General features: G+C 41.6%; 1 protein-coding gene across 1 annotated transcript in view; it reads left to right on the forward strand.

Moving 5' to 3' along the window:
• The window catches only part of HIVEP1 (HIVEP zinc finger 1), a 127,824-nt gene that overhangs the window by 61,102 nt on the left and 44,127 nt on the right, over positions 1–22,595 (forward strand). Inside the window, exon 3 of the mRNA XM_074899678.1 lies at positions 8,872–8,925. Coding sequence (XP_074755779.1) covers positions 8,872–8,925 — 54 coding nt within the window. The remainder of the gene's footprint in view (positions 1–8,871; positions 8,926–22,595) is intronic.

Consider the following 22,595-nt stretch of genomic DNA (forward strand, 5'->3'; position numbering starts at 1 on the left):
GAAATAGAAGAAATTACAGAGTAGTTTGACCCCTCAGAGAACTTGCAGTAATAAGCCTCTGCTCTTGTCTCAGGTGATGAAACACCAGCTCTTGATGTTGTTCTACCTGCTCAACCAGTTTTGTGCCTTTCTGTGTTGGGCAAGCCCTCCCTCAGCAGCCTTACTGTTGAGGACTAGTGCTCGAGTACCAGAAAGATGGATGGGAATTTTTTTCCCTTGTTCGGCTGGGGAGTGGCTGGCCTGACTGTTTGCTGCTTTGGTATGGGATCTGTATTTGAGAAAATACAGAAATTAAAGAATGTTTTTGGCCCCACATGTTGCTATTTTTACATATGTTTCTGGTGAGTAGAGAAGTTAATGGATTTTTTTTTTTTTTTTTAAAATGCTTGCAGGTATTTCACTTTCATTTATTTAATTTATGTGCCAGGCTTTAAAAGCAATGAATAAATGAAAGCCATGCTTTTTTCTAGTTTGGGGACATCAGATCAAAGGCTAATAAACCTACGAGGGGGAGGCAGCCAGTCTCAGTGCAGAAGGTGTGAAGGTGATCATAGCAGCAGCTTGGAGAAGGTGGTGAACTAGAGCAGCTCACAGCCTTAATATTTTGCTTTAACTTTTAACCCTGATATTGAGTTAGGTATAGGAAAAAACAGAAAGCCAAAATTAAGCCTGGAACAGTGAATGCCCTAGAGGCTGTTAAATAATTAATAAGCAGATTTTAGTGATAATAACCACCATCCTAGGTACACAGCTAGGATTTGGCAGTTGGGGCAGGACAAGGCTCTGTCCATCAGCATATCTATGGTGCAATTACTGTGCTAGGTGGCTGATTAGGAGCTGTGCAAATGAAACTGGTATCAGTACCTGTGTTTGTGCTTTGGTGCAGGATAGTGGCAAGGTGTAAATGAATTCTCTCTAGTGGCATAGTTCCCGGCTCTCAGAAGTACAGGTAGGATCTAGGATCTAGGGCTGCCTTGCTATGTGGGGCAGGTGGAAAAGGGACTAGCCGTGGAGAGTGCCACCCTTGTACAGTGGCTTACTCCGGGTGAAAACATGCCAAACAGAAGGTGTTTCTGACGATACTTCACCTGCGCTTCAGAATCCTTGTGCTTAGCAGCTACTGTACCTGTCCCCACAGGCACAGTGTATAGCTACATCCTTCTGTAAGGCAACAGCCATCCAAACATCCTCTTCCCCTCTCCCCGCTCCCGTGCTCAGTTTTTAGTGAGTTTAAAAGCCTCGTAATAAAAATGCAAATCATGTAAACAAAAAAAAGTTGAAAGCTCTTCAATCATAAATTGATGACACAGTGACTGAGTTTGGGTTCATGTGCAAAGTGCTTATATAATTTATTCACATACACCTTATCAACCTCATCAGGAGTGATGACAAGGATAAACCTATTATATATATAATTTATATACAGCCTCTCCATTGACTGTTTTGTTGCATATGTAGTATAGCTCTTCATTGCTGAAACTAATTTAATCTGCAGATTACAGATTTTATTTTCAAATACGCAAGCCTTTTTTTTCTTAAAATTAAGAGTAGTGAGAGGAGGATTTTTATCTTTTCAGTAGAGTTATGTGAAGTATTTTTAAATGGAAATAATTATATATGGCAGGGAGTATGATGAGCATTCGAAGTTGACATTAAAAGGAAAATGCATAAAATTTTTGTGAAATACTGATCAAACAGGTCATTAGTCAAGGTTATAATGAGTAGTAGAACATTTTAAGATGTTTTAAATCTTATTTAAGATGTTTAAAAAAGTACTTGGTAGTTTTTAAAATGACAACTGCTCCTGCGTCAGCCTAGTGGCAAAGAGTTTTGAATTCATATAATTCTTAAGAGGCCTTTTCTCCACCCCTCACCCCCACCCCCCCCTTACAGCTGTATGAACAATCTTCAAACCAGGTAGCATCTGACAGATTTAATGTGTTTTATGTTGCATTTTTGGTAGGCTGAGGACATCCGTGCTATCGGTTATCAGGCTCAGTGTTTGGCAACCCACTAAGATGTGATGCTGTGATTCTTTAAGCCCCAAACTGGAAAGGAGAAACCACAAAACAAACCGTACGCCAAGAAGTGTCAAGTTCCCACACTGTAAAATTACAGAGAAGATGCAGGGACTGTATTTCCTCATCTGATCCTTTCCTTTTAATCTTGAGCATTTCTCATTACATTAGAAAAGGGAAATACATGGGGACAGAAGAGTGGTTTCTAATTAAAAGTAGATTTAAATTTGAGTGAGAAGAGTGCCTCGACCTATGGGTTTCATGAAATGGCTTTTTGCTGCTGTTTGCCAACTTCGTAGGTGTTCATTTTGCTGCGGGAAGGCAGCAGTGGGAACTCTGGGCCATCAAAGGTGTCTTCAGGTGCCCAGGTCTGCCAGCCCTTGCACCTCCTGGCCGCAGGGTCCCCTCCTTCTGCAGCGAGGGACTCCGCTGCCGTCCCTCCTTCCCGCTGTGAGCCTGGGGTGCAGTTGGGACCCGCTCCCCTGGCTCTGCCGCTTGGATTTTGGGTTTGGAGGCTCTCCCACCATGCGGGGAAGCTTGCGTGCAGGGGCCTGCCGAGCTGCCGCTTCTCCTAAGGGACGGGCAAGAGGCAGCACCCTGCCGACTGCCCCACCAGCTGCGCCGTGCTCCCAATTAACCTAATGGGCTCCTTGTACAGACAAGACTCTTGCCTTTTTTTTTTTCTTTCCTCCTTTTTTTTTTAATTAGCTGTTTAAAGGAAGTCTTGGGATTCATCTCGGTTAACCAAAATGCATTAGGACTACGTCACTCTTGTTTTAGAAGGTTGTAAAGAGCCTTTCCTCCTCATCCTGAAAGGGAAAAGCCAAGCATCATAGCCCCCTTGCCATGGGGCATGGGTGCTTCTGCATCCTCCCCAGCCCCTGGTGGGTACCCCCACTGCAGGCAGGGTGCCTAGGGATTAAAAGCTGCCTCTGGTGCCAAGGGAAGAGCTGGCAGGTGCCCCCTCTCAGGGCAGACCCACCACCTTGGGAATTGTTCCCAGCTTGCACCAGCTTTGCGCGGTGTCTGCCCTCCCCGCCCTGCCGCTGCCTGTCAGAGCATGGAGGCTTCCCTCTGGGGCAGGTGTGAAATGGCTCAAGTGGGACCTGCGGTGGGCTCAGGTCTTTCCGTGTCAAATCCGAGCCCTCCTTCAATATGCTGTGTCGCTCTGCACCGCCCATCTGATGCTTGGGATATTTTATTTGTTTGTTTGTTTGTTAATTATTTAATAATAAGTGCTTGCAGACACACTTCTCATCCAGTGAAATGCAAAGCACTTGGTTACTGGCACTTTAGCCTGATGGGTTTCAGTAGTCAGAGATGGAGGTTTTCTACACAGGGTCTCAGCCTCTTTTCACTTGCTCCCTGAATTTAAGAAGTGATGGAAAATGCAGTATTTTGAATTTTCATCAGCGGTTTCTTAAAGATGTGCATCCCCCTCCACCACCACCACCATCCCTGCCTCCCCCCCCCAAAAAAAGAAAACCCACCTACAGTTTTGTTTTCAGTAATACTGCCCAGTGCATATAGACTGACCGCATTAATGCACATCAGCTGAAGAATATTTTGTCACTGCAGTTCTCTACTAGGGATCTAGATGATCAGTGCAAGAAAAATAGTTAAAGCGATGTATTTCTTTGTGTCCATTGAGAAAACATGCAAAGTGATTTTTAAAATTACTTTTCAAATGTCTTCTGAGGCAGTAAGGTAAGTGAGAGTGCATTTTTTGAGAAAGCAAGAAGAAAAACTGTTGCCATCTGAAGCTGTTTTTCAGGAGGTATTTTTAGGATGACTCAGGCATAAGGCCTGAGAATTGTTCTTGTCTTTAACTGAAGGAAAAAAAAATGGTGACATTTTCCTTCCAGCTGTTTTGGTTGAATATTTGAACAAATAACCCTAGCCTTTCAGGCAAGATATGAGCTTGTATTTTTTAAAGTTTTGATGAAGTAGCCTGTTCTTGACATGCAATGTGGTATAAATCTGCTAAATTTCCACTTACCCACAAACAGAGTACACGAGATTTTAAAAAAATAAAAACAAATCCCTTTTTATTGTTTTAGAGCAGAAGATTTGCATCTTCAACAAGAAGCTAAACACACCCCCCACCCCCCACCCCCCCTTTTTACAGTGATTCAGACGCATGCAAATACGTAAAATTTAAAATACTCCTGTTTGGGCATTTTGCATAAGCGTAATGAACATTTCTCACCCATCACCCCCATGGAAGCTTTCCTGATGGCTTAAGAGCAATCCTCCTCAGTGACTGCTTCTTCATTCCTGGGTGTGTCATCACTCTACAGGGCGACTTGTTCAGCAGGACCAAGTCATCTCATTACACTGGCTTGGGGAGGGACTCTTGTGAGCAAAAAAGAGATGGAAAAAAGAAGAACAAAACCCACAAATGGAAGATTTCTTTTGCTTCAGCTTAAATTGGTGTCAGAAGTCATATTTTGCAAACCTCATACTTTTCAATATTTCTGCTTTCCTTGCGGAAATTCTTAAACCTTTATTTTCTTTCTTAACTGACCATATAAATAAGGCCTTTAAAGTTTTTGTTGAAAATGTCTTAATACATGTAAACACGTTCAAGTTTGTATACTTTGATACGCTGATATCTTTAGACCTTTTTCTTTTTAAAGATCTTTATACCACAGATAAAATGTAGCTTATAATTAAAATCTTTGAGGTTATATCGCTCGGTGAAAATCAAAAATAGAGAATGTAAAGCTGTTGAAAAATCTGGCTTATTTTTTCATTTAAAAACCCACCGTATCTAACTCAAGACTGTTGGTATCCATTTAATGATCTGTCGCAGCAGGAGGCATGTAAAACAAGAAGCATATTTTACTGCATGCCAATCCCCTTCCTTGCGTTTCTAAAAAGCACAGTTACATTACATATTTAAAACCCCTAGGAATTTGATGGTATTTCCATGCAGCAGATAACCTGCTGGGAGAGCTGTGTTGGACAATAACGTGAAAAGGTTTAAGACTGGAGTAAGAAAAGCCATTGCACCCATGTCATTTAATTTTATTTTATACACGTATGCATGCACGCATACATATATATAAAAGACTATATAGATGTATAATATGCATTATATGATGATACGTGTGGTTTGCTTTTTTGTGGTATGGACCTGTCCAGGCTAACCAAGAGCTGGCCCCGTGACTTTGTGACACTGCTGTCATATGGAGTCTCCTCTCTGTACAGCAGCATGTATGATGACTTCCTCTTTTACTGCTGCTCTGCTTTTTCCCCTCTAGTAAGCACTTAGTGAGAAGTGTCCTGTCTTAAATGAGAGTGAGTCTGTCACCGTCATCATTTGCTTCTAGATGTGTGCTACTCCAGAAGGCTGCTTGCTGAAAGTTGGGGACATTAAGATAGGTCTTGCAGCAATCCGGTCATCAAGATATGTGCTATTCTGTCTTTGATGGTAAATAAAGAGGGTGCTGTGCCTGCCTTGTATTAGAAATTTCCATTAGTTAAATTATTTTGTCTTATCCTAGTAAAAGTAAGTAGTATTCCAGCGATAAAGAAATCTTTCCTTTGTAAAATTTTCAGATTAAACAGTATCTTCAGTATCACAGGTTATAATCTGAAATAATAGTAAATCCATTGAGTATTGGATTGGATACTATTATTTGCAATTAATAGTGGACTTTGCAGTTTTCTGTTCCTCCTGGGTTTTGCAGATGATTTTTGTGTAATGTATTTTGCTCGTAAAGAGTTTTCAAAGGTGTGTACTGTTACAGACTCTGTAACATAATTGTGAAAGAATATGGTACATTATCTGAAATAATTTGCCTTAAAATGTTTCACATACGACTAATTTAATGAGACAAAGGAGAAGGAAATGACGGGATAATATAAATGTGATTTTAGTTAGCAAGTTATTGTTAGCGTACATGGGAGTCGTCAGAAGAAGCAGGGAGACTGCCTTCCAGTGTCGCTGGGGCGAGTGGTTCACAGCCTGTTCTTCCTGCCTGCTCTGTGATGGCTCAGGGTTACCCAGTTCTTCCTTCCAGCCTGAAACGCAGCAGTTTGTAAGGTAGTTGCCCATATAGGGTCCATAGCTGTGAAATGCAGCAGGCTGGGAAGCAGCTGGCACAGGTTTCATAGGATGGTGTTAAACATGCCTCTGTGTAATGACAAGAGCAGGTAGCTGTGTGGTACGGGTGGTTACAAGGATGTGGTCCTCAATGAATACGTTTAGCAAGCGGACCCATGTTAATATGCATGCCTCATTTACGGTCAAAATAGGTGCACTGAGTTTCCAGAACCGATGCTGAAATGTATCGGTGTTCACAGTGCTTGAATCTGTTCTGTACAGAGATATCTGCATAGGTATGAAAACATATATGCGACAAATATAACTCGTTGGGGAAAAGAGATGCAGGAAGTGTAGGAGACTTGCTGGCTGTGTTTACCAACTTATTATTTCTGTTACCTGTGGTTCTTTGGGATTACAGTCTGACAAAGAAGTGGTTGGGAATTTCTGATAGGAACTCTTTTTTTTTTTTTTTAAATAACAGAGAGAGAGAATTCAGCTAAGGAGATCAAAGCATTCAGTCTTTCTGGCAGTCTAATGTAGCATGCTTCCAAAATACTTAAGTAATTTTTCTCTGTAAAATAGGATGGTCGTGAGTTTAAATGCATAAATTTCTTGTAGCATTTATGTGAAATATGCAGATAATTCTTTTAATAATGAAACTGCACTTGTCTGTGTACTTAAGTATAAATTTTGTTGATAAATCTTTTAGGACAAATACTGTATCTTGTGTGTTAGATATATCTCTAAACAGAAGGGGAATGAGTTTGATAGCCAATCTGTAGTTTTGATTGCTGGTTGCTTTTTGGTGAATCTTGCAGCTCCATTTACAGGGTTAATTTGTGGGTGTTTATTTTTCCTGTGTTCATGTATTTCTTCAGCTGTCATGCTACTTGTAAATTGCTTATTCTATCTTCTTTCTGTAAAGCAATAATCTGTGGGAAAACAGCGTTAGATAGATTTTTCTCTAATAACATCAGTGGCATGAGTATATAAAAGGTGCTTTGTTTATGTTTTCTTTCGATAGAAATGGTTATTTACACCTGTTGTATACAAAAATGTATAGATACATACAGTATTTCAACTGCAGCTGAAATCCAGCAAGATGTTAAATATCAAGTCTTCAGTGTTTCAAATAAGTCGGCATAGCTGGTTTGGTAAAGAGCTGGTGAAGGGTTGTTCTCTTCTTGAGTTGTTTGTGTTTGTCTTCAGCAGCCTGTAAGTCAGTACAAAAGAAACTGTATAAAACTTTCTTTTAAATATATTTTTATGTCTTGCCAAACTCAGAGGAAGAAAGATATTTGGCTTTTAAGGTTGTGGTGGTAATCTTTCTTGTTAGAAGCTTCCTTTGCTCTGGCTCTGGGAGTCTGGGAGATTAGCATCCTTGTGAGATGTTTTGGTGCACCCTCTGGGACAACATACGGGAGAGAAATTATTAGGCTTTAGTGAGAAAGGAAACGTGGTACTAGTTTTGAAAGGCCAAAATGCAGAACTGGAGCGAGCTGAATGAAATTCGGTCTTAAAACCTTCGAGAAAGGTTTGTTTCAGTTATTGTTTTTTTGATTCTCCGGAGAAAATAATTGGAAAACGATGTCAAACTTCAACTCTGAACAAATGGTTCCAATGTACTTGAGTGGTTCAGCTTATAAATATTAGAGAAGTCATTTAAACCCACTGATTTAGGTCTGTTGAAGAAAGGAGCATTTTCTAGAAACGTTGTATTGTATAGGAATGGTGAGAAAAAGTCAGACCGAGTTACAGCCTCCACACTTGTGAAGAAGGAGGTGAGGACTTTGCAGAGCTGATTTCAACTAGTAGAGTATGTTTTATAAAAAATCACCACCACCCCCCAGGAAAAAAGAAGAAAAGCTTTCACAGATATTTTGGAAAATGATCATTATATCTGAAAGCCATGTTCCAAGCTCAGATCTTGGTTGGTCAGGCCATAGTTTAATGTGGAGTTCAGCCTCTCTCAGTTCCGCTGTTTCTTATCAACACAACCTCTTATCCTGAAGCCACTCAGAAGACTGTTTGATACCAAAGAGAAATAGGTCTCAAGTTTTTATTCATTCCAGTTGCCCCTTTTCTTGCTTATTTCTCTGCATGTGCAAACCCACATGTGTGCAGAACACGGTCCCCCCTTCCTGCGGGATCTTCTGTGCGACGCAGCAGAAACACAGCTCCCTTCCCCACACCTGTGTGTTCGGGGGGCAGCAGGCAATCTGCAAAGGACGGAGTGAAAGTAAAGACTGGAGGCCTCTTTTTCCTCCTGCTGCGTGTGTGGGAATTTCAGGTCATTTCACAGACAAATAAGCACGGGGCTACCACTCACCCCAGCTACTCCTGTGTGACAATATTTGCTCCATCACTTCACATAGCAAATCCTGTTTGATGCTTCCATCGCCATGTTTTAATGCCGCATTGTCTTGTTCTAACATCATTTTCCAAAAATGTATTAAAATACTCTGTAATGCACCATAATACCTATTCCAAAGAGTCCCCTGACTGCATAAATTATTATATATGGTACAAAATTATGGTGGGATTAGCGGTTGACTGCAGATCCAGTGCCAGTGCTTTTCTTTCTGCAGTTCCGTGTAATTTAGTATGTCAATAGCCTCGCTGGTAAAACATGATAAAATTTTGTATGGCTGTATTACTAATAATATACTACATATTTACATGTGAATGGTATAATTCCTAAATATAATCAGATAGTTCAAGACAGATTTAAGTAAATGACTTTCTAAAATCTTGCTTTTTTAATATATGTATTTTAATAATGACTCCTCTTTCTTGCAGACAAAATTGAAGAAGCACAAAAACAACTTAATGGAACGGAAGACCAACAGAGAGGTAATAAACCCAAAAAATGAAATAGAAAAAAGCACACTGTGATTCTAAAGGCTGATCCAAAGCCTTTCTGCATCAGTGAAAAGACTCTATGCGCTGGATGAGGCCCCTGGTATGTCTGTCGGCAGATCAGGGGCTGTGTCTGTAACACCCCAATTTTGCTGAGACACAGGCTTTGTTTTAACCACTTGAGTAGCTGCCTTGACCTTGATGATACTGCTGAAGCTGTAGTGTTAGGGATGTGCACAAGTTATTGTCTACAATTGACTACAGCCTGTGCTAACCATTGGTTTGTGATATGATATGATTTCCCTAATCATTAATAACCAGATTTGGTTTATGGCAAGCAATATGTGATGATTTCTAACAGATGCTGAAGGGGGATTGATCATCACAGGTTATTTTAAGAAACAGATGACCTGTGACAGATTAAATCTGTGTGTTAGAGCTTAGAAAGCTGGTGGAAAGTTGCTGCGCTTTAAGGCTGCCTGACTGCAGTGGTACCTGTTTGGTTGTGTGATAAAGCTCATGTACACACCCGCAGAGATGGCCAGAGAGACACTGAGGGGGGAGCCCAAACATGACTTTGCTGGCCTACTGCTGGGCCCATCACGGGAGGGCTGTCCATCTCCACAAGCCCAGAGGAGCAGACAGAAACCCAAATTAAGGGCTCAGAGGAAGGGAGAGCCTGTCTGGTCCCCTCCCAGGTCTGTCCCCACAGAGTCTCAGCCCCAGTGTCCAGGAGCGAAACCCGTCACCATGAGGGCTCGGGAGCAGCTCTCCAGGTCACTTTTTGAACTTAACAGTGTTGCTAGCTGGAAGTGTGGGACACGTTGGGGGATGCAGGAGAGAAGCTTTGGGAGATTACACAGGATTTATTATGGAATGTCTAGAACATAAACCAAAGGTGGAAAAAGTGAGGGATTTAGATGATATGGGAACGAGCAAATGTGGGAAGTAGAGGGATAACTAAATAAAAAGGTCTGTTTGCATGCTAGCAGGGGCTGGCTGAGATGCTTGTCTGGCAGTGCCCTGAACCTAACCATCACCTGTCCTGCCCTGCCCTGTCTTCTCATTAAACTCCACCTTCAACTGTTTTCCAGTAAGAGGCTCTTTACTCCCTGTGTGTATGTGGGGGGTCTGTGGTGCAGCAACCGGAGAGAGTATGGGTGAGACTGCAAGCAAAGATCATGCCAGATGAACCAGTGAGTAGGTAAAGTGGGCTGGGGGCCAGGATGGGTTTGGAGGTCTCTAAAGGCCACCTCTGGGTCTGAGAGTGGCTGCTGGTCTGTAGGGGTGAGAGCACAGGAGGGTCGCTGTAGGGACCAGGTGAGTCCTGGACAGCTCTGGCTGTGTCTGTGATGCTCTGTACCAGCAACTGAAGTGGGGCTGCAGCCTTGGAGGCTCTCATGTCCAGGTGCAGCAGCTGGGGAAACTGGGTTCCCGGGGTGTCTACTGGGCAGGCTCAGTTTCTGAGCCCAGCTGCTCGTGGAGTCCACCTTGACTATTCCCATTAATGGATCTCTGTCCTGCTCAGCTGGATCATGGAGCCGGATGAGGTAGTTAGTGTTGGTGTGAGTGCTCAGTGTCCATCTGGGATCTGTATGTCCAGCCATATGTATGTATGTATGTGGTGTAATATGTGTGCTCTGTGTGCATGTCCCTGTTGGGAAAACATTTTCAGCCTTGCTACCAGTTGTATCTGGTGGCATGGGGCGGCAGCAGCAGCCTCATTTCTCTTGGGCTGCCGGCTTTGGCATGAGATATTTTCCTCTAACAGTACCCTGTGTAAGTGCTTGTCCTGGCATTCACCTTTCATGGTAGTGAACTGTCCTTCTGGCCTATGACACATGTGAACAGTGTTGTAAATTGTTAATGCTCTGACCTGGAAGCAAAGTTTGTTATCTTCTGTAACAATGAACTTCAAAACTTTTTGGAGATTAGAGAACTAGAAGAAATAAATACCCAGGCAGATCTCAGCAGGGTCCATCTGGCCCAGCATTCAGCCTCCAACAGAGGAAATGGGACATATTGTTTAAGGACAGCACATAAGCCTGGCCACTTTCTTCAGTCCATTCCCCTCATGATGTCCACAGACGTTGGATTAGGGATGTCTGCCCTATCATACCTTTACTGTTTAGGCATTTATGGAGCTCTTATCTCTGAATCCTTTTGATTAAATGCTATCCGCATCCAGCATTCTCTGGCAGCAAGCTGCAGAATTTCACTACCAATCACATTTAAAAGTACATTATTTTATCTTTTCTCCCTCAATTTCCAGTTTTTCTTCAATTTTCAACAGGTGTCCCCTGGTTCAAACATGGTGAGAAGTGTTAAATAGCAGTTCTACAGTCACCTTATCCCCTGCCTTTGTGATTTTATAAATCTTGTCCGTATCTTGCTCGGCTTTCTTTTCTCCAAACTCACGCTAGCTCAGTTTTTCAAGGGAAGGTTTGATACAAACTGTCTATATGGGCACCAGGGCTGTGGTGGTGCTCTACATGATTGTACAAGGTGGAAGAGAAAAAAAAAAAAAGCAGCGACTAGATGATAACAGGGTAATAGCAGTCCTTCAGGCATTTACAGAGACTTTTCAGCAAACCAGACCTTCTCCTAAATAGTTTTGACATATTTTACTTTAGTGGATTGTAGATAAGTGGTATTGTCATCCAAACGTAAACAATGTGGGATGTAAAGTATAGCTGTCTGCTCTTCTTGATGTTGGTCTTGCAGAAGTAATGTTGCTCTGGATTATCTTTTGTGATGGACATGTTCAAGCTAAAGATGAGCTAACCTCTGCTTTCAGGCGTTTGTTCTCACATATGGCCCAGTAACATCTTTGTAGAAAGAGAAATTTTCTAGTGTCAACTTAACGATGTACTCTGAAAAGGATTGGATTGCAAAGCTTTATGTGGTCGTAGCACTCAGTTTTCAGCATCTTGGGATCCAAGAGATCACTGCTTAATTTTTGGCTTCCAACCTAAATTCATATGCCTGGCAATTGAAAAATAAATTTTTACATAGAAAATTGATGCAGAAGTAACTGGGGTAATAAGGTTACTCTTTTCAAATGAAAAATGTCCTCTGCCTTTTTTTTTTTTAGTTTCTTAAATGTCTGAAAAGATAGATTTATTGCTAATATGAAGTAAACAAAATTATTTATTTGAAGCTTTAGAGTCTGAAGGCCACTAAAAAAAAGAAAATACATGTTTTGAGCTCAACGAGTAAACAAAAATGTGCACATATTCACATAAGTTATTTTAAATCACAGTCCAGTGTATACAGATTCATGTAAAGTATGGTTATATATTTTTCCTGTTTGTTCATTTATTTTGTCTTTCAGCTTGTATAAATCACTTTAGATTTATTTCCTGTCTGAAATGAATAGGGAATGTAATTTTGTGGAATTTTTCATAAGTTAACTACTGCTTTGTCAGTAGCAGACCTGTCAGTAACGCAGCATATTTTTGCATGTAACACAGGGAGAAATTTTTCAGAAGTTTCATCATGCTGGGTTTCTGCTGACTAGCATTGTGAATTGATCAGTCATAACTTTATATGTGTGTGGGATTTAAGTTAAATGTAATTGACTACAAAAAGATATTTATTTAACACCTTATTTTGCCATTAGCCGTAGTAATCCAATTTAGTGCAAATTGGAATAGGACTCTGTTAAGCATGGAGGAAACAGTAAAAAAGCAGACATAGTTTTCGAGTTTGTGGGCTTTGGTTACTTAGTATAAAGTTGCAGCTGGAAGACCTACTTTTTTACTTTTTGGAGTGCCTTTCAGTACGCCACGAAAGTCCACAAATACATTCAAATTCTGGATATTCAACTGGCCTGCCATTGAGACCAGAAACATGTTCATTAGGGACCATGCTCACCTTCCTGCTTAGGGAGTGTGTAAGGTGGATAATTCTTGTGTCATTTCATTTTCTCTCAACTGCCCAATTGCTGCTATGAATTTTCAGTAGGAGAAGCTGTGCTTCTCTTTAGCTTTGATGATATCTCCCAAGGCTGTTTTACACCCTGGGTATGCCCCTACTTTGGGGTTGAATTTCATCTTCTGATACATGTACAGGGTTTTGTTAGTGTGACAGAGAAGGCTTTGCTCCCAGGGAGTGCTCCACATGGTGTACTTTAAAACCTGGAAGGGATGGTGGGCTTGAACTACAGAAAATTTCTCCTTGAGAAGGCAGTGAAAGCTTCTCTGATGTGGGACCCAGTGGGTATCGTGGGCTGGAAAGCAGTCAACCAAATCCAACTGCTTTATCTTTGATCTACCGCTGGCCATCCTCCTAAGAAAGCCATCCCAAGAAAGTCTCTCTGTCTTCTCCCTTCCAGACTGGTAAAGTCAAGTCTTCTCAGATCCTTGTGATTACCACAGAGGCTTCTGATTTGGTCATCCCCCGAACCAGTTCAGCCACTGAAGGCCAATATGAAGCGCTGTAAGCATTTGTTTTCTTCTTTATCCATTGCAGCAGTTCTCTACCTGTCACAGCAGCCTGGGTCCTAGGTACATCAACTCCACCAACACCATCATTGCATTCTTTAGGACTAGTGGAACTAACTTGGTTATCTCCATACTTGGTACCAGCAATGCTGAGATTGCCACCTGAATCTCTGTCTGCTTCTGAAACTGTTCAGGGAACTAAAATTGGTGACAACTCCAGCAACACCAAGATTTGCCATAGAAGGATAGCAGATCCCCAAAAGAACCATCTCATGGCGTGATGTATATTCTGTATTGCCCACTGATCCTGGGGTCTCGCTGGCTGTTAGGAGTATTATCCTGGACTCAACCATATCACTTCAGGTAACTGCTTCTTGCCATGTCACAGCCAAAAAGATCAATGACCAATGGCTAAATCAAATGGAAGATGGATTTCCTCATTCTACTTCGCAGTTGTGGTGTTTGCTGTGTCCTCAGGGTATAGGGTGGTCTGGGGACATGTGTGTGTTCCTTGGCCTCATTACAGTTTAGACCTGCAGACTGTCGTGGTTGTTTGTCAGGTGTGAATTCATCCCTCTGAATAAGCTGTTCTTGTTTGACCAAGTTTTTGACTTTCTGCAGTGTTGTGGTTTAACCCCAGCCAGCAACTAAGCCCCACACAGCCACTTGCTCACTCCAGTGGGATGAAGGAGACAGTCAGAAGGGTAAAAGTAAGAAAACTCGTGGGTTGAGATAAAGACTGTTTAACAGGTAAAGCAAAAGCTGCAAACGCAAGAAAAACAAAGCAAGGAGTTCACCACTTCCCACCAGCAGGCAGATACTCAGCCATCTCCAGGAAAGCAGGGCTTCATCACCTATAACGGTTACTTGGAAAGTCAAACGCCATCACTCTGATCTCCCCCTTCCTCCTTCTTCCGCAGCTTTATGTGCTGAGCATGATGTCATATGGTCTGGGACATCCCTTTGGTCAGTTGGGGTCAGATGTCCCCACTGTGTCACCTCCCAGCTTCTTCTGCACCCCAGCCTACTCTTTGGCAAGGTGGAGTGAGTAGCAGAAAAGGCTTTGACTCTGTGTAAACACTGCTCAGCAATAAGAAAAACATCCCTGTATTATCCACACTGTTCTCAGCACAAATCCAAAACCCAGCCCCATACCAGTTACTGTGAAGAAAATTAACTCTATCCAAACCAAAACCAGCACGTGCAGGAGAGGACCACATGGGTAGACTGTACCTATTTCTTCAGTAGGTAAAATTGTAAAGTTTACTGATTGTCCCTGCAAACTGTATGCAGTACAACAAATCCATCCTGAACTCAGACTTCCAGACCCTCTAATGGCATGCAGGCCTCTGCCAGTCTCCTCTCCTGATCTCTTCCCAGGACTGGCAGCTGTATACTGTGTAGCTTCAAGGAGAAGCCTGTTTTCAGCCTATCTTATTAGGGATCAGAGGCTTTGTATTACCTGCTGCCTCAGCGATTGCAGCTAACTTTACTCAGACAAAGCATGGGAAGATTTACCTCTTGAATACTGCCTTTCCTTCAAGATCTATACTCCATAGCATGGACCAGGAGGATCCATGTTCTGTTGGCTCTTTTTGTTACAGCACTCTTGGTCTCACCCCCCAGAAAAGATGATGTTGTAAACAGCAGAAAGAAATAAGCTGTCAGTTAAGTTTCAGATCAGTGTGTTATGTTGGTCCCCTCCAGTTTACCAATTCTCATTTTGGAGTACCCACTTGAGCTGAAGGGGTCAGGTTTATCCTTAAACTGTGTTAAGGTCTGTTTAGCACCTCTTTGAGTCTGTCATTTGGCTATCAGCCAAGTTGCTGTACTTTCTCAATCCATCATTTTCACATTCCTTAAAGAGCTTTTTCAGTTTCTTGCCTGTGGCTGGAGATGCTGCACATGGAATTTGAAGACTGTGTATTCACAGTCTGCCTGTGAAAAGCTGTGTATTATCCTGCATCCTCAGTTTCAGAACTTCAGCATAGCTGTTCACTTCTTGGTCTGTGAAGATGGATTTCTAAGTTGCTCTCGCTTCTTTCAGAAGTCCAAGCAGTTGTGACAGATCTATCTTTATGATAGAGTTCCCTTCCAGAGGTACCACAAGTTTGTCTCTAAGACAGTATCAGAATTTCACCAGATCAATTCTCTTTCCAGAGTTTCGTGCTTTGATATTAGTAGTACCCTCTTCATTTGCATCCTGAGATACAGGAACGTTGGCAGGTCCAAGAATTTTGTCTGACGTGATCAGTGGTTGTTTAAATGGCAGCAAGCTCTGTCAGTATTTACTGAGAGACCACCAAGACAGAACCATTCAAAGCCCTGGTTGGACTCCAGCAAGGTCCAAACAACTTCTGGGGTGCTGTTGAAAAATACCTTTATTTCCAGCCTCTGTCATGGGGCTATCTAAAGCCTCCATCTGCACTTTCAATGAAGGGTGATCTGTCTCTGAAGCTTCAAGGTTGGCATGGCATTTGGTGGAGTGGCTCTATAGTCACTGCATGCAGGACTGTAAGACTCTCCATTTGCTTGCATAGGTCCACGAATAGCTGTGGGGAACCACCCACTGCGTGAATGTACATTTGAGCTATCGTGGAAAGAAAGAGTAAAGAAAGGAGAAATTACGTTTCAGCAGCAAATATTCTCTGAGATGCACAATCCACATGCACATATGTTCCCCTCCCACACTTGCAGTCCCTTCAAAGTAGTGTGTTGGCATTGAGGAGAGGCAACTGAAATTAAATGCCCTTTACCTTGTTTGCCCATCTGCTGTTTTTTTAAACGGAATATTATTTTTCTAGTAAATTGAACGGCAATGAGATTTAGGTGAGGGAATTTGTCATTATAAATGGAAGCCTGAAGACTTTAGTTCAGAAATGTAGGTTCTGCTGCAGAATCACGGTAGACATATTTTGTGTCTTCGGAGTCCTTCCAAACCCTCCCTACCTTACCATCCCTCTTGTTAAATGAATGCATGTTATTGACAAGATTATAGAAGGAGTCATACGTTATTATAAATCTGCCAGCATTCTCCCTAGATAAACCAAATGTTGCATACATCTTGTCTTAAAGATTGATGCCCTTTTTATGTTGCCATGTCCCAGCTTAGAGATGACTCTCATCGGCCCACCATCTGGCCTCAAAGGCGCAGCCACGTCCCTTCCCTCCTCTCCCCTCCCTGCAGGCACTCCCAAACCCACCTCCTGCCACTGCACCTCTCTCTGCCAAAAAGCAGGTGGGAGCACTGTGTGCTGGTGGCGTACCCCGCTCCCTAGGTCATCAGCTGTGGTCAATACTGTATTCTTTCCTTCAAGGGAAATAGGAAATTGAATGAGAAGGGGAGAGATCAAACAAAAATCGGGAAATGTGATGCTAAACAATTTCAGCATTTTGATTTACCAGCTTCGAATGATCTCATCTTCCACAGATGTTTCCCTGAATTTTTCCTGTAGGTTTGCAAGCATGTGAGCTTTCTCAATTCTTTGCTGCTCTGGTACCCACATAGTATCATTAGTCCAAAACACTTTTCGTTCCGTTTTGTATTTGTAGGAAACTGTGCCTTACTTTTTAGGCAAGATGTGTAACCAAGATCCAAAGTTTCATTTGATTCTTTTCATCTTTCTGGCCTTATCTTCAGCAACCATATGGGCTAGAAATACAGTTGCTCTAAATGGAAGTATATAATCTTCAAAAGTTACAAGTTACAGTAGTGTCCGGTTTGCTACTTAATGCTCGTGAGAGGATTAGCTTTCCATTTTATTTTTCTGTTGACATACACCAGAGCTACCTACCTTTTACTTCCCAAATGTTCAAATCTACAAGCTAGCAATGATATTTCATGCAATTCAGTTTGCATTTTCCTGATGTCTGATTTCATAAAGTGTTTGTATCTACATTAAAATATGTCAATACATGTGTCTGAGAGGTAATTTATTTAAATTGTTCTGTGTACGTCAAACTATAAGGCTTTAAATCAAGACTGAATTATCTTCCTAAAGTATTTACAGCAGCTCAGACAGCCATGATTGGCTTAATACAGGAACTATTCATGTCTGTAGCTCATGTCATACAAGATCTCACATTTTCATAAAGTCTCATCTATTCTTTAAATCTCTGGCGTTTTCCCATTGAGGGAACATTGCATGCTGCTAATAACAAGGGTGACTTGAAAGGTCCTTTCTGTCTTCAGGCATATTTAGTGCAGGGTTTTATGCCCATGAAGGACAGTGAGAAAACGCTACCAACTTCTGTGGGAGCAGGAATGGTCTCTGATATCATTTCACTTCTTTTTCCATTGCTTCAGTCTTCAATAGTTAAGTACATTTTGATGTCCTCATTTTACCAGTGAGGGCAAACTGATAAATATGGAGATTTTTACATGTTCTTTGCTCTGAGAGACAATGTTAGAATATGGGCTTAACCCAGGGAAGTTTTCTGGCTCCTGAAAAACCTCCTAGGTTATGAGTCAATGTCTGTATCTGTTATTTCTATTTTAATTTTCTTTCGTTAGTACATTTAGTTTAGACTACTAGCAGCTGAAATCTGCTCAGTAAATCCACTGCTGGTGCTAGACACAGCAAGAGCTGGTATTGTTTTGACAGGCAGACAAACAGATTTACAGTTTTAAATTGAACATTTCATCCTTTGGAGCTATTATGAGAACTTGGTTAAAGCATTAATGGGATGTTAAAGTAATAGTATTTTGACTTTTCCTGACAAGTATAGCAAATTTTTTGAGTGACAGTTCAGCAAAAGAGATTCCAACCTGCAAGTAACATTTTCAAAGGGACATTGTACAAATTAACTTTGTAAAACAATTGTTGAAAAAGCAACTTCCTGATAGTAAATGGGAAGTGGCTATTCCAAGTCACAGTACAGTGCATTGTTAAATCAGTGGCTGTGTTTTCAGGCACAATAACATTTTGAGCTTGACCTCGCTTTAGTGAATAGAAGGACTTCTTGTAAGTTTCTAAAATCTGAGGCCAGAACAAGCTCATTTTTGTGCTGGGAGGATGCTGAGCTAACGAACTAGCTAATTCGAGAGGCATACCTACGCGTGTGTAGTAAATGCAATAGGTTGCTAATTTTAGCTGATGTGAGCTGGGAGCAAGCCAGTTGTGGAAATGTGAGATTTTTTCACTTGTTAGCTTCCTTGTAGTCTGCCTTGCATATGAGTAATGAGTATTTTTTTCATACTTTCCAGATACAACTTTAGCTCAGGGAGTTGTTGATTTGCTTTGGCCTTCTTCTAAAGGGAAAATATAACATAAATGGATGGTGAGTTAGATACAGTGTACCACTCCCTGGCAGTTATATGCTATAGACTGACCTGGATGGTGTCTTTTCATAGGAATCTCCTAAAAAAGTGCATGTGTCTATGTATGAGAGGGAGAAAAAGAGACTGGGGACAACTGTGCAAAAGGGCAGGTGAGGATGGGGAGAGGAAAGAGCTGTGAGTAGTTCAGTGGGACCTCAGCAAACCTACTCTGGGGGACATCCTCCTTCACACCTTAAGCACAACAGACCAAGGTTCCATGATTAGGACATCCCCAGTGTCTAGATTCCCATCAAATCAACTTCTTCAGCTTTTGTCATGTTCACATGTCCTAAAAAACAGACCTGCTGTGTAAGACTTTTCCTACTTGCTTTGCCAGAGCTCCTATTTCTTTATTTTTAAATAGTATGGTTGTTAGGTCTGAGCTCTTTGCTGCTCTTCATTTCTCTTCAGTTGCTACAGGCAGTATGGAAATTGCTCCATTTGATCCCTGCTTTTCAAATGGAAGATTATATTAAAGAAATGCAGAGAATATGACTGCGGAGCTCGTTCCATTTGAACATCATTATGTGCAAAGAGAGTGTAGTTAACATCTTGTTCCATTCATTTCTGGGTTTTTTGCCCTGAGACTCATGTTTGGGGATTTTATACTCAATATCTCATCTGACCAGATAGCAGTTGCTCATTGCTGATAACCCATGAGCCGTTCCATAGTTCTGTTTTAATGGACTTTCTTCTTCTGTATGTTAGGGGTAGAAGTTGTTCTAAAGTTTTGCTAACCAAATCCTAACTTTCCAGTAACAACTGATAATCCTTAAATTGTAAACAGATAATTTAATCATGAAACTGTTCACAACATTTTCTGACATATGAGGAAGATTTACAGATGTCCCTGAGGTATTTCAGTTAATTTCTGGCAACATACTTTCTCTGGTTATGTTTTAACAGCTTTATTCTTACATGGGTAACTGGACAGAACTGGTTTCTGATGGGGCTTTGACTTGAGAGCTCATTAATTTGCCTTTGGGGAGGCATCCTGTCTTTTTTCATGTCCTTGGAGTGCCCAGTGAGGAAGAGCAACTCAGACTGGGCTGACTGGTGATGTTAGCTGTCATAATGTTGTCTGTCCACCTGCTCGTAGTCAACGTACTTTATCTTAACAGCTCTTAAGCAATGATTTGTTTTCTTAGTTTAGTGTTGAGGCTTCTGCGTAGATGAGAAATACAGTGTTGTTAAATGGCTGTAATGCAGAGCCAGTACATAAGCTCATAGAGCTACATAATATAGTAAATATTTTAAATTTTTGAGCATGTTTATAAACAGTTTATAAAGCTGTACAGTTTATAAAACTACTCTACACCTTTGCTGAATGTTCATATATTGACATTTTGCGTGAGCAGTTAGGCATTAACCATAGATTGTGTGGTCAGTACTTGCCATTCCTGTGTTGCCTTTCCTCTGTCTTTCAATGAAATGCTCAAGTCCTGTGAAAGCTTACAGTGGTTCAGTCTCTGGTTTCTTACACACGTAATAGTGGGAAATCTCAGTCAGTATTGAATGTCATGTTTTGTTTTATATGGGCAGGAAATTAACTCTTTTTGGGAAAAAAAAGAGAATCATTTCACTTTGGTCAGAGATTTTCAGATGTGCTGAAATGTTGCATTTGATTCCTGTTCACATATGGACGTTGACATTTCTCAGCTGAGGCTTTAGTGTTACCTCAGTGGTCAAAAGTTTATTGCTGTTTGATCTTCATGGTCTTCCTCATTAAGCACCTTGATTTCATGGCTAAAAATCTGTTGGTTGTTACTTTCTTCACTCAAGTCAGGAAGCTAAATGCACAAAATTAGACCAAGCTCTTACAAAGATCTTTCTTGGCCTCACTAGTGTAGGGTAGTTATGTCCTTACAGCCCATCAGAAGTCTCACTGCAGGGTTGTCTTGATGTGTAGTAGCCATAACTTGAAAAGAAGCTGTCAGAAAGACAGCCCCAGACTGCATCTTGTCATTTGCTCTTTACCTATCCCAAGGCCAAACAAGAGTTGGCAGCTCTCATGTCTGGGATGAAACTGTATCACAGGGGAGCTTCCTGATAAGTCCAGGTTGTGTGCCTTGGGGCTAAGGTGTCTCGCTTACCTTATGCTAAGATGTCATTGCACAATTTATAAATCTAATCCTCTCTGCCCTCACTAATGGTGCAACAGTATGTCATCTAGTGCATGAGGAGCAGTCCAGGGTGCGCCTCTCTCTGTGGCTGAACGTTTGCTTTATTTCAGTTAACGAGGTTGTAAATATTCTTGATTCTAGGGGAAGAAGCTTTTATATTTTGTTTTAATGAGTGCAGTATTTCTCTGTCACTTCACCCTAGCCTCGGTCAGTCCAGAAAGTTATTCTGCCCTTTCATCTTTAGTGTATCTTTGCAGCTCAGACACCTCTTGCTCCCTCCCGCACCAGCTCTTCTCTTTCAAGCTAGTTTGAAAAATAGACAGGCCTATTCTTTCAGGACAATGTTACTCAAAGGCAAAAAATACTTCTTCCTTTCCCCAGTGTTACCGTCAAAGTGACAATTCACTTCATATAGAAGTAGTGGAAAATGTAGATTGGATAGTTTAAACTTTACCATTTGTACTTTATTAAATAATGTTTGCCTGTTCTTAACTACTGCTTAATTTAGGTAACCAGCAATATGGGTATTTCTTGGAATGTATTTAGTTGAAAAGCTATAAATTGCATACGAATAGATTTAGGTATAAAGCAATGCCAGCCACATCTGTAGTGATACTAGGGCATCCTGTGGAACAAACTGAATGCTTTTAGATGGCATTGTTTTTGTTGAGGTGCTTGTTAGTTTTGCCATCAGTGAGATGAAGTGTGCGCAGAATTTACTAGTGTGATGTGTTTAATGGTGGAAGTTGCAGATGGGAAAAAGAATTAAGTGGCAAGAAAAGTAGAAAAGCAGAATTCCTCGGGGATGCTATTCCCCTGGAGCCAGAGAGTATATTATTGGTATGTTTTCTGATCCAGATGACTTAATAAAATGAAGACCTAAAGAAGCATGCAAACAGTGTATTGGTTATAAACGTGAGCAAAAGTACTTTGCAAACCTTCAGCTTTATATATTCCAGTCTCATAACAGTAGAAACTGATGAAAACAGTGATAAAATTACCATGATAAAATGGCTTCTATTATAGTGACTAGATTTGGGGACAAGGGGAAAGCAGTGGATGTGAGTTTTTTACCTTGACTTCAACAAGGTTTTTGACACATGTCTCCCACTATATTCTTGTATCCAGGTTAGGTGGTAAGGTCTGGATGGGTCAACAACCAGAGCAGTAATAAGTCTAGTTTCAGCAGGTACAAATGCAAAGCCCTGCAGAGAGTCAGTCTGGGGACTGACTGACCAGGGAGCAGCTCTGTGGAAAGGCCCTGGGGATGCAGTGGACATCGGGCTGGGCATGTGCCAGCAGCCAGCCTGGCAGCAAGGGAGGCCACATCCTGGGCTGTAGGAATGAAAGCATGACCGGGAGATCAAGGGAAGGGATTATCTTCCCCTACTCAGCAATCCTTAAATCACATTTAGATCCTGTGTCCAGTTTTGGGTCCTCCAGTGCAGGATGAACACCAAAAACCTGGGAGTTCAGCACTGGGACACCACAACCACCAGGGCTTGAGCACTTGTCCTGTGAGGAAAGGCTGAGGGACCAAGGCGCATTCAGCGTTGAGAAGAGGTGTTTTTGTTAAAGGTTGTTATGAAGGTGGAGTCAGGCTCTGCACAGTGGAGCATGGTGGGAGAACGAGAAGCAGTAGGATTAAGTTGAAATGAGAAGCATGGACTGGCTTGTTCCCCACAAGGACAGTCAAGCAGTGGAAGATGTTGCTCACAGGGGCTGTGTAGAGTCTCTCCTTGGAGGTGTCAAAGACCCTATGGGACAAATCCCTAA

This window comes from Athene noctua, chromosome 2 (genome assembly GCF_965140245.1).
Source record: "Athene noctua chromosome 2, bAthNoc1.hap1.1, whole genome shotgun sequence".
Classification (NCBI taxonomy): Eukaryota; Metazoa; Chordata; class Aves; order Strigiformes; family Strigidae; genus Athene; species Athene noctua.